Source organism: Camelus ferus, chromosome 22 (assembly GCF_009834535.1).
Source record: "Camelus ferus isolate YT-003-E chromosome 22, BCGSAC_Cfer_1.0, whole genome shotgun sequence".
Classification (NCBI taxonomy): domain Eukaryota; kingdom Metazoa; phylum Chordata; class Mammalia; order Artiodactyla; family Camelidae; genus Camelus; species Camelus ferus.
In genome coordinates this window covers 18877706-18893397 of record NC_045717.1, presented here as the reverse complement: position 1 = coordinate 18893397, position 15692 = coordinate 18877706, and the positions used below count along the sequence as shown (strand labels likewise).

Sequence of the window (15692 nt, the reverse complement as noted above, 5' to 3'; positions counted from 1 at the left end):
TGTCCCTCCACCACTCCTCCTCTCCCCTCTCCCCGCCCTCCCCCTCCCCCTCCCCAGCCCCAGCGGGGACTTTCCGGCACAGCGAAGGGGCTGGGACCCGGAGCGCAAGGTGCGGAGGCGGCGGGGAGGGGTGGCTCCGCTTCCCGTCGCCGCTCGAGCGCTGGCCCCGAGAGCGCGGCGAGCGGCGCGGCCGCGCTGGGCCGGGCAGGGCCGAGAGGCACTGGGGGGCGCGGGGGCGCCATGCCGGGGGCCCGGGCCTCCCCCTTCCCGCCGCGGCCGAAACTGGTGCTGCTGCTTCTGCTGTTGCTGCTGTTCCAGTGGACTCAGCTGCGGGGTGAGTTGTGGAGCGAGCTCGTGTCGGGCGCTCTGTCGCCGCGCTCACGAGAACAGCGCATATCCTCCAGGGTGAAACACAGGTTTGCGGAATGAATGACAGAGGTCCGGACGCCACTCGGCTCTTCACCCGGGGCAGGGATCAGGCAGAGAAAGGACTCGGGGAATAGGCGGCAGCGAGCGGGGAGCCAGAGGCCGGGGTTGGGGGTAGGGGTAGGGCTCTTGGGGTGGTAACAGGATGTGGCGGGCAGAGGGAGAGGAGTTCTGCCTAAAGCCTGGGGAGCGGTGCCCAGCGGCCGCTTCCTGCTGCTCGCTTCCGTCAGGGACTCTGAATCGCCCTCCTCGATTGTCAGAAGTCGGGGAAGTTCAGGTTCAGGTGTGTGCGGGCGCCTGGGGGAATTGACCGTCCCTCGGACCCTCCCGCCTCCTTCTCCAGGCAGCCCTGGGCCACTACAGTGCTATGGAATTGGACCCTTGGGTGACTTGAACTGCTCGTGGGAGCCTCTTGGGGACCTAGGAGCCCTCTCCGCTCTATACCACCAGAGCCAGAAGTAGTGAGTACAATGGGGTGACGGGGAAACTGAGGCTTTGAAAGGGTGACCACTCAGGTCCTGGCATTCTCAGGTTGAGAGGTCCCCAGCCCTGCCCCACCCTCAAGCCCTTCGATTCCAAATTTCCTCATTTCCTTGCTGTGTTACTCTGGACCAGTCACTTTCCCTCTCTGAGCCTTTCCTTTTCCTCTGTCAAATGGTGATAATAAAGAAACCTGCCTCCCGGGGTTGATTCTGAGGATTCAACTCAGGAACTTGGTAAAGAGACAATGCTTAATGATTAGAAGGTGTTTTTATTGCTGTGTGACCTTAGGCAAGTAGCTTAACCTCTCTGAGCGTATGAAAAGTTCATTCTGTATGGTGCTGAGGATGCAGCAGTGAGAGACACAGAAAGCCTCGTGGAGTCTGCAGTCCAAGGGGGTGACTGATGTTGCTTCATGATGAATCACACCTGATGAAACTCAAATTTGTTTCAAATTTGGCTGAGTGGAGAGTAAAAGCAGCATTTAAAGGTGGGAACTGGGGGAGACTTTTTTTTTATAATGGTGGTAAAATACAAATAAAATTTAGAACTTTTTTCTCAAGCATCTATAAGCGTACACTTTAGTGGCATTAAGTGCATTCACATTGTTACACAGCCATCACCACCATCCGTCTCCAGAAGTGGGGCCTAGTTTTATTGGTAGAGGATGAGAGAATAAGAATAGGTCCCCCATTTTTTTAATGAGGCAAAATTCACATAAAATTAAACATCTTCAAGTGAACAATTCTGTGGCATTTAGTATGTTCACAATGTTGCGCAACACCGCCTCTATCTAGTTCCAGAACATTTCCATCACCCCCAAAGGAAGGTTTATCGCCAATAGCAGTCACTCCCTAGCCCCTGGCAACCACTGATCTACTTTCTGTCTCTATGAATTTGCCTGTTGTGGATATTTCGTATCAATGGGATCATACAATATGTGGTCTTTTGTGCCTGGTTTCTTGCACTGAGCTTATTTTTGAGGTTCATCCATGTTGGAGCATGAATCAGAACTTCATTCCTTTTTAATGGCTGAGCAATAGTCCACTGTATGGATATACTGTGCTTTGTTCATCCATTCATCTCTTGATGGACATTTGGGTTGTTTCTGCCTTTGGGCAATTGTGACTAGCAGTGCTATGAATATCACTGTGTAAGTTTTTGAGTCTTTGTTGTCAGTTCTTTTTTTTTTTTTTTTTAATAAATGATGCTTACTTTTATTTATTTATTTTAATGGAGGGACCGAGGATTGAACCCAGGACTTCATGCATGCTAAAGCATGCGTTCTACCACTGAGCTATACCCACCCCTCTGTTGTCAGTTCTTTGGGGTATACACATAGGAGTAAAATTGCCGAGTCACATGGCAATTCTGTGTTTAACTATTTGAGGAACCACCTAAGTGTTTTCTGCAACAGCTGCTCCATTTTAGGTTCCCACTAGCCATGTCTGAGGGCTCCAATTTCTCCACACATATTTGCCAACGTGTGTTTTTGTTGTTTTTGATGAAGGCTTTTATTTGAATCTTTGAAATCCAGTCCTTTGAGACATCTTCATGCCTTTGTCTCTCACCCATATCTGACCCATCAGCAGGCCTTGCCAGCTCCATCTTCCATGTTATCCAGAATCTGGCAACTCCTTGCCTCCTTGGAACCCACCATGGTCCAGTCCCCATCAGCGCCGGACTGGACCACGTAGTCACCTCCTCCCTGAACTCTGGTTTCCACCCTCAGCCCCACAGTCTTTTCTCTGCCCCACCATGCAGAGGGCACTTGTGAATTTCTGCATCAGGGCATGTCCCTCCTGTGCTCACAGCCCTCCAGGGCTCCCACCTCACTCAGGGTAAAAGCCAGAATCCTTCCTGCAGCCCACCAGGCCCCAAACGATCTGCTTGTCACCTCCCTGCCCTCACCTCCTCCCACTTCCCCCCCTCACTCACTCTCTTCCAGCCATGCGAGCCTCCTCCTCACTGTTTCTCATAAAACCGTAGGCACAGTTTGGCCTCAGGGCCTTTGCACTGGCTGCTCCGTCTTTCCCCAGGTACTGCACGGCTCTGCCTTCACATCCTTCAGGCTTTTATTCAAATGTCTCATCAGAGAGAACTTTTCTGACCACCCTCCCTAAAATAGCGCTGTCACCCCCATCCCATCATCACACTGCATCCTCCTCACCCTGCTTGATTGTTATTTACATCGCTTATACCACCATCAGTTTTATATTTATATGCTTCTCATCTGCCTCCCCCACCGGAACACCAGCTCCAGAGAGCCAATCCTTGGCTGCTGTGGGCATATTCCTACTCTCAGCTTCTACAACAGGGCCTGGCACAAAGTATCTATTTGCTAACTGAACAGTTACACAGAAGTAAATGTGGATATGTATATAATAGATGCTCAATTAAAAAAAACAATGCTCACATAACATGCATGGTGCACCTGACACTCGCTGTTCTAAATGCATTCCATTTTGAGGGGAAGGGTCTAGCTCAGTGGTAGAGTGTGTGCTTAGCATATATGAGGTCCTGGGTTCAATCTCTAGTACCTCCTAAATAAACAAACAAACAAACCTAATTACCACCTCCCAATTTAAAAAATGAATTCCATTTCTTATCTCATTGATTTTGCTCCCCTATTCAGTCGTCTCAGTGGGTACATTTATCACCCTCATTTTGTAGATGAGGAAACTGAAGCACAGAGAAGTTAAGTCACTTGCTCAAGGTCACACAGCTCTGAAGCAGCAGAACTGGGACTTGAACCTGGGCAGAGCAGATGTTATTGTTACGGCTCTGGGCCCAGCCCACTATACCATTCCTGCATCTCTCCTCACAGCCATTCCAACAAAATCTGGACTGTGACAGTGCCCACTGGGCAGAGCTGGGTGACCATTCCACGGGAACAGCTCACCACGTCTGATGAACTCCTTGTCTGGGCGGTCAAGGCGGGCCAGCCTCTCTGGCCCCCAGTGTTCGTGAACCTCGAAACCCGAAGTAAACAGGCGAGAGGATGGGTGAGCTATCTATGGGGTGGATGGTCCTGGAGGCCCCAGCTCAGTGGACCTCGTCCTGTCCTTCCTCAGTGAAGCCGGATGCTCCCCGACTGGGCCCTGATGTGGACTTCTCAGAAGATGACCCCCTTGAAGCCACTGTCCAATGGGCCCCTCCATTGTGGCCACCCCATAAGGTTCTGGTCTGCCAGTTCTACTACCGAAGATGCCAGGAGAGGACCTGGATCCTGGTGAGTGTCAGGGACCCTTTCCCCTAACCTGTTCTGGGTAGGGCCCGGGACGTCTCCACTCAGAGACCCAGCCCAGAGCTCCTTCCTCACCTGCCCCTGGAGTCTGTCCACATTCCTCACAAAGGATCTGTACATGCATCTTGTTCAGCTGAAAACTTCCCCCTCAAGATGCTCTATAAATTCCATTCAGTCCCAATCTAAATTCCATGTGAAATTTTTGAGAAACTCAATAAACTGCCTCTAACATTTTGGTGAATGAATAGAAATTCTCAAATTGCTTACATTACCCTTAAGATAAGAATAACAGAAAGAGAGAGGGTATGGCTCAGTGGTAGAGTGCATGCTTAGTATGTAGGAGGACCCAGGTTCAATCCCTAGTACCTGCGTTAAAAAAGAAAGAAAGAAACCTAACTACTCCCCTCCCCCCCCAAATAAATAAATAAATTGTTAAAAAAGTTTTAAAAGTTCTAAAAAGTTAAAACAAACAAAAAAGAATCACAGCAGACACTTAGCATCTACTGTATGCCAGACACTGTTCTAGGCTCCTTATTTACAAGAACTCATTGAGATAGGTGCTTTTTATAGCTGCCCACTTTGCAGGTGAGGAACAGAATAGAGCCTCGTTTGCAGTAAATACTCAAAAATAATAAAAGCAGCTCACATGTCTAGACACCTGCCATGTATCAGGTCCCCAGCTAAGCAATCTGCATGGATTATCTTGTTAAGTACCCCCGAACCCCCTCTATAGTAGATGCTTTTGAGTGCTCTATTTTATAGTGGGGGAAGCTGAATCTCAGAGAAGTTAAGAAACTTTCCCAAGCTCACACAGCAAGAAAATGGAAGACAACTCCAGAGCAATGGGACCCCAGGAGTTGAGGGGCCTGCCCGTGTATTTTAAGAGCACAGCCAGGAAGTTGCATATATCTTCCCTCTCCTATCTCATTAGCCAGAACACAATCACATGATCTTGCCTGATTGCAAGGGAGACTGGGAAGTGTAGTCTTTACACTTGACACGTAAGTTCCCAACTGATAGTCAGGGGTTCTGTTTCCAAAGGAAGAAGGGGATAATGGATATTGGGGGTAACCCACTGTCTCAGTCACAACTTTCGATGCAAAACACTACAGTATAGAGCAGAGTTGTTGTCACTGTGAATATTTATGCAATTCAGAGCAATGCTGAGATGCAGGCTTTGAAATCTGCCTGCCTGGATGTGAATCTCAGCTGCAGCACTCATCAGCTCTGTGATCTTGGGCATGTCACTTCCCCTCTCTTGGCCCTCTTGTTTTCCTCATCGGTAAAGTGGGAATAATAATATAATTTGCCACCTATGGCTATACCTGGCGCAGAGGATGATCGACTTGTCTCTTGCCAGAGATTGCCCCAGTTTTAAAACCAAAAGCCCTGTGTCGTGGGAACCCACTCTGTCCCAGGCAAAGCAGGACAGTTGGTCATCCTACTGACATATAAGGTCAAGTACTTTCAATTCAGTCATAAGCTCTTCACTCTCCCCTGTCTCTCCCCTAGCTGGAGCCAGAAGTGAAGTCCATACCACTGACACCTATTGAGATCCAGGACCTAGATCTCGCCACTGCCTATGAGATGTCTGGCCACTGCCAGGTGGAGAAAGAAGAGGATCTGTGGGGCGAGTGGAGCCCCATTCTGTCCTTCCAGACACCTCCCTCTGGTGAGGATCTCTGGGCTTTACTCTCATCCCCTCTCCAGGAAGTCTAGCCAGTCATGTCATTCCCATTTGTCCCTCCTTTCCTCATCCCTGCCAGCTCCAAAAGATGTGTGGATATCGGGGAACATATGTGGGGCATCAGGTGGACAGGAACTCCTGCTTCTGTGGAAGGTGAGTTGTGGGGATCAGTTACATTTCTCTGCATGTGTCAGGAAACCCCAAATAACGATGTAGACAAGACAGAGGCCACTGTGCTGCCCTCTTGAGGTTGCTTCAAGGCTTCAAGGAGGGGATGTTCAGAGAATTCCTGGCGCAGTGCTGGGCACAAAGCAAGACTCCAGCAATGCTGGCTAAATCTAGGAGAGCTGAGCTAAGACAAGAAGATAGGTACAGGTGTTCTGGGTGGGGGAACATGAGGTGCAAAGATGTAGAAGTAAGACAAGTCTCCACAAAATACAGCACAGCATGCTAAGGCTGTGATGCTAGTATCAAAATGGCATTATGAAAAATATATATATATACCAAAAAAAAGGCAGTATGAGATAACAGACAAGGATGAAACAGTTCTCACTGATCCAAATCTGCTAAGAACCTACTATGTTCCAGGCATTGCTAGGCCTTGGCTCACAGTAAATATGGCAAGAAACAAAACAATAGGACTCATACTTTCTTGGGTCACTCAGTCTAATATTACTTATTTCAACCATACATACACTTACAGAGCTCTTCCTGTATACCAGGTCCTAGCCTATGCACTTATTTATATTAACTAACTTTACTGATGAGAAACATGAGACGCACAGAGGTTGCCCCAAATCATACAACTGATAAGTGGTGGAGCTGAGATTCCCTGGCTTTCAAACAGCGATTCACAGTTTTAGTGCCTCTATTTTATAACACACACTTTGTAGTGTCCCTTTACTATACTGAAATGAAATATATAGATAGTATATAGAATATATGGATTATATATAGAATATATAGATAATATAACCCAAATATATACATATTTTAAAATATATATAATACAGTGTTCTAATTGTAACATTCGGTAGCAAAAAAGGGGAAATAAGGCTACTACATAGTGGAAAAAGATTTGGTTCACCAGTATGATATGAGTACTAAATCTGTATGTACCTCATAACATGGCTTTAAAATACATAAAGTAAAAATTGATAGAACTACAAGGAGAAATGTATGAATCCACAACCATTGTGGGAGATTTTAACATGTGCCCATAAGTACTTTCATAATAAACAGATGGAAAACAAGCCAAGATCTAGAGTATCTGAATAAGTGAATAACAAACAACCTAATAGACTCACGTAGGAAACTTCAGAATGTGCATTCTTTTCATACATAAATAGGATATTTACCAAAATCAGCCACATGCCAGGCTGTAGAGCCAGTTTCCAGGGACTTCAAAAGGATGAGGTGATGCAGGGCACATTGAAAAATTCTCTGATCAGAACACAGATTGTGTTGGAAATTGATAATAAAATCTGTTTAGAAAGTCCCCATTTGTTCAGAATGTTTTAAAATTCAGTGAATATTAAAACCAGGTCCCAAAAAGCTTTTGTATTTATATGTCAAAAGAAGTCTGGTTCTAGGATCAATCAGGCTTTTCATCTACAGAAGTATCCAGTGGGGATGCCATTCAAAAGTCACAAGGGACATGGAACAAATTTTTGTTTCTAAGAGAGCGTGGTTCCCTGGCTCTTGCCTGCCTATCACTGAGGCAACCAAACACTCTCACACGTTTCCCCAAAGCATTCTGGAGGGTACCATCCTCTTTGCTACACATAACCACTCCTCTATACAACAGTGGGAATTTTGCAATCCGTAAGAAACTGCATACGACAGGTGAGGGTGAGGTGGGTGAGGCAGTGTCATACAAATGCAAGGTGAGATCCTGTCTTTACTTAAAATCTTGATTATTTGTTTGTCATGGGTTTTTTTTCTTTTGTATTAATTTTGATTGATTAAAATATTGTATTAGGAGGGAGGGTAGAGTGCGTGCTTAGCATGCATGAGGTCCTGGGTTTGATCCCCAGTACTGTTAAATAAGTAAATAAATAAAAATAAACCTAATTGCCTCCACCTCCACAAAAAAATTGTATTAAAATGTAATTGATCTTGACTGGATCTTTGGTATCCTCTCTTATTTTGCGCACTCACCTCACCCTAGTTGCGGCCCAGGAGCTGTATTCTAATTCCACCTCTGCCGCTGAGCCTTCCTGAGACTCTGTTTCCTCATCTGTAAAGTGAAGCCAACAAAAATATTTCGCTGACTGGTTTGTCAGGTGGCCTCACTGAGATGTATATGCCTGATAAATGGGAGATTTGTGTGTGTGTGTGGAGGGGAGGTAATCAGATTTTTTTTTGAGGGAGGGACTGGGGATTGGACCCAAGACCTTGTGCATGCTAAGCGCGCGCGCACACACACACACACACACACACACACACACACACACACACACACACTACCACTGAGCTATACCCTCCCCACAATGGGAGATGCTAACCCCTTCTTCTCCTCATCCCTCAGGCCTCGGGGCACTGTGTGCAGGTGAGCTATAGAGTCTGGTTCCAGGTTAAAGATCAGGAGCTGATCCAGGAGACGCCCTATTGCAACCTCTCCATCCCCACCCAGGTGGAGTGGGCCAGCGTGTCTGCCGTGAACGCCACAATCTGGGAGCCTCCCACCAACCTCTCTTTGGCCTGCTTGGGTAAGAGGCCGTGAACTTCCTCTGCGCGATGCCCTGGAGGTGCACGCAGGGACTTCTGGAGTGGACAGTTGTGATTTCTCTTCTCCACCCTCTAGGTCCTGGCTTCGGCCCCTGTGATGTGGTGGTCAGAAGCATTGCTGGGAGCACAGAGCTGCTGGTGACTTGGCAACAGGGGTCTGGGGAGCTGTGGGAGCACGTGGTGGACTGGGCTCGGGACGGGGACCCTCTGGAGGACCTCAACTGGGTCCGGCTTCCTCCTGGGAAACTTAGTGCTGTGTTGCCAGGTGAGGCCCCAGGATACCTGGGTTTCCATTTCAGCTGCTGGAGAGCAGACCCATGGATGGATTTGCAGGAGAGAGTATTAAAGTATCATTAATTCATGCAAGAAATATTCACTGACCCCGACCCACTGTGTACCAGGCCCTGTTCTAGACACTGGTACACAGTGATGGTAGCTGATGCAGATTGGTATTGGCATTTACCATAAGCATTAAGTCATTCAAACTCCCTTATAAAGTAGGTTTCTTGGGGGAGGGTATATAGCTCAGTGGTAGAGCACATGCTTAGCATGCACGAGGTCCTAGCTTTAATCCCCAGTACCTCCATTAAAAAAAAAAAAAAAGATAGATTTCTGCTGTTATCTTGCAGATGAAGAAAAAGGCCCAGGGAGGTTAAGCAACTTGCCTAAAGCCATACAGCAAGTAGGTGGTAGAGCCAGGATTTGAACAACATAGTCAGGCTCATGAAGCCAAACCCTGAACTATCACTCTGTTCTCTTCTCAGCAACATCCCTGCTAACATTCTTTTTTCTTTTTTTTTAACTTTTCTCCTTTTTTTGGTGGGGGAGGTAATTAGGTTTACTTATTTAAACAGAGGTACTGGGAATTGAACCCAGGACCTCGTGCATGCTAAGCAGGTGCTCTACCACTGAGCTATACCCTCCCCTACCTGCTCAACATTCTTGTAGGGCAGGCAGCCAATGAAACAGAAACAAGTACCTCTATAATGTAATTGGGGCACAAAAAAAAAAAAAGTCAGCATAAAGGGGAGGAGGGAGGAGAGCTATTTTAGAAAGGAAAGGCCTCTCTGGCCTGGGAAGGGTGTAGCTCAGTGGTAGAGCACATCATTATCATGATGGAGGTCCTGGGGATTGAACCCAGGACCTCCATTAATAACAAAAAAAAAAGTAGAAGAAAAGGCCTCTCTGGGTATTTGAACTCAGACCCAAAGGTGAGACAGGGAGCTAAGAGGATGTCGGAGGGAAAAGCAAGAGGGAACAGACGGGAATGTGCCTGATGCATTAGGGTGATGGCAAGGAGTCCAATGTGGCTGGAGTAAAATGAGCAAGGGGGAGGAGTGGGAGGAGGTGAGGGCAGGGAGGTGATGGGGCAGATTGTGCAAAGCTTTGTGGGTCATGGAAAGAACTTTGACTTTTGCTTTGAGTGAAGTGGGAGCCAGAGTGTTCTGAGCAGAGGAGGGATGTGTCCTGCCTCAGGTGCTCACAGGCACCCCCTGGCTGCTGTGGGGGGAACAGACTGGGAGGGAGAGGGCTGGAGCTGAGAGACCTAGAAGGGACTCTGTTTGTCCAGGTGGGAGATGATGGGGACTGAACCTGGTGGGGACCGAGAAGAGGAGAGAAGCAGGCAGGTTCTTGTTGGGGATTCTTAGAGCTGAATTTGAGGGACACATCTGGATGTGTTGCATCTGATACGCTTATCCAAATGGAATTGTCCATGGGACGGTCAGATACTCAGGTCTCAGGCCTGGCAATAAGTTCCAGGCTGAGACTTGACATTGGGGAATCTGTCCTTGGTGTAAAGGACTTGGCAGAGCATGAGAAGGTGTTGAGTAAGAGATTTAGGATAGAGTCCCAAGACCCATAAGTATATACAGACAAAAGAAGAGGACCCCAGTTCTGGAAAATTCCCAGTTGGGGGAGGCCATATGGCAGCAGTAGGTTTTGAGAAGGGACTTCAGGAGCCTCATTTACTCCGATGGGTGGTGTCAGGGCCCCACTCATAGCCTGGTGTTTCTCCCAGCCTCTGGCACCTGCATTCCTGGCCTGAGGGCTTTTTCTGGTCTGAATCACTTTGCCTGCGTAGACAGCTGGAAATGCCGGGAAGTCAAGGCCCCCTCAGATGCAGCCCTCTACAATGACCCATAATGGTTGATGGATAAATACCCCAGCTCCCTCCCTCCTGCCGTGGGCTGGCTCTCAGGCCTGCGCTCTGTGCTGCCACCCAGAGGCCCCCAGCGGGACTGAGCCTTGGTTGGCCATATTGGGAATCTGTTCTCTAACACACCATTTACTGGCTGCCTTTCCTTCCCTGCCTCGCTTCCCCACTGCCCTACTGGTGTTTTCTGGGGTTCCCTCCCCAGAATAATTACTTTTACCTAAATCCTTAACTCAGGGTGTCTTTCTGGGGACACATATGAAAATTCCTACAAAATAAGAAATGAGTGGAGGAAGAGAGCCAACTCTAACTGGCCTTTACTCTTCCCTCACCCAGGGGATTTTGAAGGAGGGGTCCCCTACCGAATCACGGTGACAGCAGTCACTCCTTGGGGTTTGGCCCCTTCCCCCTCAGTCTGGAAGTTCAGAGAGGAACTAGGTAAGTGGTGAGGCTGGAGGATGGAGGGTCCTGGAACCCTGGCAGACCTTGACCCACTGACATTCTCTCCCCAGCACCCTTAGCGGGGCCAGTGCTTTGGCGACTCCAGGATTCCCCTCCAGGAACCCCTGCCATAGCCTGGGAAGAGGTCCCAAGGCATCAACTTCGGGGCCATCTCACCCACTACACTCTGTGTGCCCGGAGTGGGACCAGGCCTTCTGTCTGCATGAATGGTGAGCTCCACTGTGTTGTGCCCCTGCTCCCTGCCCATACTAGACACTCCTATCAGTCTACCCCTCCCCTTCCCCTGGGATGGGCCCCTTTGGTTCCCTCTCAGCCCCTAGGAGAACACATGGTATCATTGGTTCCCTAGCGAATAATAACCCTGGTGGCTATCAATTTAATAGATTGCCATTTGGCCATTAAAAATGAAGATACCAATCTATATTTATTGACATTGAAAGATGCCTGTCACATTACATTAAGTGAGAAAGATAAGAGGTTATAAAACTCCATAGGATGGTTCCATTTTTATAAAATAAACCTGGCACTAAGCGAAGCAGAGGCACAAATATGAAAAGAAATTCCCCCACAATGTCCATAGGCATTATAGAATTATGTATGATTTTTATTTCTTTTTCATACCTTTAGGTATATGCTAAATGTTTGTTCTGAGCACAGATTTCTTTTTTTTTTTTTAATTTCTGGTTTAAAAAAATTTTTTTGGAGGGGAGATAATTAGGTTTATTCATTTATTTTTAATGGAGGTACTAAGGATTGAACCCAGGACCTTGTGCATGCTAAGCACATTTTCTACCCCTGAGCTATATATCCCTCCACAAATTCATTTTAAAAAATATCTTTGTTACCCTTCCCCCCCCAGTTTTATTGCAATATCATTGATAGACATCACTGAAAGTTTAAGGTGTACAGCATAATGGTTTGACTTACGTACTGTGAAATGATTCCTATGGTAAGTTTAGTTAACATCTGTCATCTTATATAGGTACAATAAAAAGAAAAAGCAAGGAAAAAAGTGAAAATACCCTTTTTTCTAATGACAAAAGTTATCTGTTCTTGTTTAAAAACTGACACATTAAAGAAGTATACTCGTGTATCAGCATCCTCCTCAGCATCCTCCTCATTTCACAGATCCTGACAACGCAGCTTCCATATTTTTCCACGCATGTATTAACATAGAGATAGGAGTTGTGCTTTTTGAAAGTTTTAAGCATTTTTTTTTTAATAGAGGTACTGGGGATTGAACCCAGGACCTCCTGCATGCTAAGGATGCACTCTACCCCTGAGCTATACCCCCTCCCCACTAAACTTTTTTATTATAGGAAATTTCAAGCACAAACAAAAGTATGGTAGGGGACAGTGTAGCTTAGCGGTAGAGTGCATGCCTCGCATGCAGGAGGTCCTGGGTTCAGTCCCTAGTATGTCCATTAAAATAAATAAATAAATAAGTAAACCTAATTGCCTCCCCGCCACCAAATAAAAAATAAAATGGAGAAAGAGAAATTTAAAAAAAATTTTAAGTACAAAAAAAAATAACATACCCTCATGTACCTACCATCCAGTTTCAATAATTACCTATTTTCCCAATCTTGTTTCAGTTTATCCCTCACATATTTTTTTTCTAGAGTCTTTGGTGCCTTTTCACCCCTAAATAATTCAGAACTTCAGCATTTGTCTCTAACTGATAAAGCCTATTTTTTAACATAGTTACTTTGCCTATGTTTGTGCATAGTATGATTGCACCTTGCATGTGTAGATAGATAGGTAGATATCATTAGGTTAAAAATCATGTATATTTATTTATATATACCTGTACCTGTTATTATTATTAAAAGAGGACCATGTGCTAGGCCCCTGAGGCTTATGACTGATGTTTTGCAACTTCCTTTTTCTCACCTGATGACTTAGCTTGGACATCTTTCTATGGCAGTTATAGCTTGATCCACGTTCACGTCTCCTATAATCCTGTAACAAACCAAAAAGCTACTTCCTCTTTCGGCCTATAAGCCAAAAAGGGTGATTCAGTTAAAAAGTAAACAAAAACAATTCCGAGAAATGCAAACCTCTTCCCTTCACCTGGTGTGAATTTCCCTTCACTGGATTCCGTGCAGGTGAGGGATACGATACTCATGCAATTTTTTATTTATTCAAATATACCGTTGATCCGTGAACGAAACAGGTTTGAACTGCGCAGGTCCACTTATATGTGGCTTTTTTCAAGGGTAAATACTACATTACTGCATGATTTGCATTTGGTTGAATCCACGGATTTGGGACTGAGGGTACAGAGGAACCGTGGATAAGGAGGGCAGACTATAAGCTATACTCAAATTTTTGACTGAATGGAGGGTCAGCACCCCTAACCTCCATGTTCAAGAGTCAACTGTATATCATTTTTGAGTGTCTTCTATGTGCCAGGCACTGAGCCAGGTCCTAGGAATACAGCTTTTGTGGAGCTGACTTTTTAATGGGGGACATGCAGGCATAGACAAAGTAAACAGTATCTAAGCAGTGTGTTAAATAGTGATAAGTGCTGGATAGAAAATGAAGCAAGGAAGATGGGTAGTGAAGCAGGTGCTATTTTAATTTGGGTGGAGGGGAAAATGGTCAGCGAAGGCCTCACTGAGAAGGTGACCTTTGAGCAAACAGCTGAAGGAGGTGAGGAGATAGCCATGTGAATATCTGGGAGAGTGTGGCAGACTGCATGGCATGTGCAAAGGTCCTGCGATAGGACTTGACTACCACCCTAACTTCTCTTGGTGTGTCCTTCAGTGAGTGGCAGCACCCAGACCATCACCCTGCCCGACCTTCCCTGGGGTCCCTGCGAGCTGTGGGTGACCGCGTCCACCATCGCAGGACAGGGCCCACCTGGCCCAAGCCTCCGATTTCACCTACCAGGTAGAGGGGCTGGGGTGGGACTGACATGGAAGGGGCTTGCTCCATTTGAGGGGGTTATATATTCATTACTGAGCTCCAGTGGGTGGGCAACCTTTTAACATGAGGGGGTGGATATTTACAATTCCTCAGAGCATTTTGAATCTGCTAAATACTGTTTTGGATTATCAGGTGATGTGTGTCTCTGACCCTTTCCCACCATCCCTGACTTTGACCTTTCCACTAGCTCCCCCCCCCCATTCTTAGCCCCTACCCATTCATAAGCCCCGCCCTTTTACCTACCTCCCTTACCTGCTCCCTGCCCCATCTATGAGCCTTACCCCACCCTTCCCAGCTGCCCTGGTGTCCAAATGTTCTTCTGCCTCTCCCACCACCAGATAACACCCTGAAGTGGAAAGTTCTGCCAGGCGTCCTTCTCCTATGGGTTTTGCTCCTGACAGGCTGTGGCCTGAGCCTAGCTGCCTCTGGAAGGTGAGGCTGTCAGACACGTGGGTCTGTTCCCAGGTGGGGAGAGCAGCTGGGCATTAGCTGTGCTTGGGGGAAGGGGGGTAGTCAGGGGACGACGCCTTGGGACTCTGCAATGTTCCTGGACCCTGTGATCTGGGCCTGGGTGTCTAGCCACCCGGACTCCCTGCCCTGAGTCTTACCCACTTGCCAGGTGCGTCCACCTACGGCACAAGGTTCTACCCCAGTGGGCCTGGGAGAAGGTTCCTGATCCTGCCAACAGGAACTTTAGCCTGCCCAACATGGAGGTGAGCAAAAAGCCTGGCTTGTTGAGGCCCTCTGGGGGGGCTGGGGAAAGCTGGGGCAGTGGGGGATAGGTGAGATTTGGTGGGTAGGAGGGAAAGAATCTCAGCTTCCTCTCTTCCCAGGAGGTGCCCCAGGCCCAGCCCCCTGGGGACTCGCCCATACTGGAAGTGGAGGAGATGGAGCAGGTACCAGTTGTGGAGCCCCCTCAGACCTTGGCCCCACTTGACTCTGGGTATGAGAAACACTTCCTGCCCACACCTGAGGAGCTGGGCCTTCTGGGCCCCACTCCGGGCTCCAGGTTCTGGCCTGAAAACATTCCAGGTGGGGAGAAGGGTGCTCATTTGACAGATGAAGATACTGAGGCTCAGAGAGGCTGAGTCACTTGCCTGAGGACACCCAGCCAGGAAGAGCTGCGATTCAAGGACCCCTACAGTGAAGGGCCTGGCCCTACAGGGAATATATGGATGGATGAGGGAGCAAAGGAAAATATATGAAATCCAAAGTGGCAGCTGCCTCCCCAAATCTGTCCTGCTGCTATAATAGAACTGTAGCTGGGCGCACTCCCAGCCTCCCTTGCGGCTGGGCGTGGCCAGGGACTGAGTTCTCACGGGTGGAGCGGAAGCAGAAGGGACGTGTGCCAATACCGAGTCTGGGCATTAGCCGGGGCTCCTCTGCATTCTCTTCTCTTTCCCATGAGTTGGAGCATTGCTGTGCCCTGTGATACAGCTTTAGCCATACCCAAGGTGAAGGTGGGGCAATAAATGGAAAGGAACCAGAGTTCCCGACTGCATGGATCAGAAGTGCCCAGAGAAATAAATGTTTAATGTTTTGATAGCTACAGATAGATCTGGAGGTCTTTTTGT

The 15692-nt window shown here is 47.5% G+C and overlaps 1 protein-coding gene across 5 annotated transcripts; it reads left to right on the top strand.

Moving 5' to 3' along the window:
- Nucleotides 1–92: 92 nt before the first annotated feature.
- IL27RA (interleukin 27 receptor subunit alpha) lies at nt 93–15669 on the top strand. 5 transcript variants are annotated; one of them, XM_032465466.1, is made up of 15 exons: nt 93–334; nt 770–887; nt 3734–3891; nt 3981–4138; nt 5666–5825; nt 5920–5993; nt 8371–8391; nt 8476–8551; nt 8647–8835; nt 11062–11163; nt 11238–11396; nt 13957–14082; nt 14457–14550; nt 14738–14831; nt 14952–15669. In XM_032465466.1, the coding sequence occupies exons 1-15, from the start codon at nt 241–243 to the stop codon at nt 15204–15206; spliced, it is 1878 nt and encodes a 625-aa protein (XP_032321357.1). In that variant the 5' UTR covers nt 93–240; the 3' UTR covers nt 15207–15669. The 5 variants fall into 5 exon arrangements, with proteins under 5 accessions (XP_032321357.1, XP_032321359.1, XP_032321356.1 ...); XM_032465468.1 differs by lacking the exon at nt 8371–8391; XM_032465465.1 differs by having other exon boundaries at nt 8371–8551.
- Nucleotides 15670–15692: the final 23 nt, after the last annotated feature.

What these genes read in the sequence shown, in the direction of transcription:
- IL27RA (XM_032465465.1), top strand. Translation starts at nt 241, where the DNA reads ATGCCGGGGGCCCGGGCCTCCCCCTTCCCGCCGCGGCCGAAACTGGTG. An exon ending in CCTCTCTTTGGCCTGCTTGG is followed by an intron (nt 8,552 to 8,646) that starts GTAAGAGGCCGT and finishes TCCACCCTCTAG; the next exon opens with GTCCTGGCTTCGGCCCCTGT. An exon ending in ACTTAGTGCTGTGTTGCCAG is followed by an intron (nt 8,836 to 11,061) that starts GTGAGGCCCCAG and finishes TCCCTCACCCAG; the next exon opens with GGGATTTTGAAGGAGGGGTC.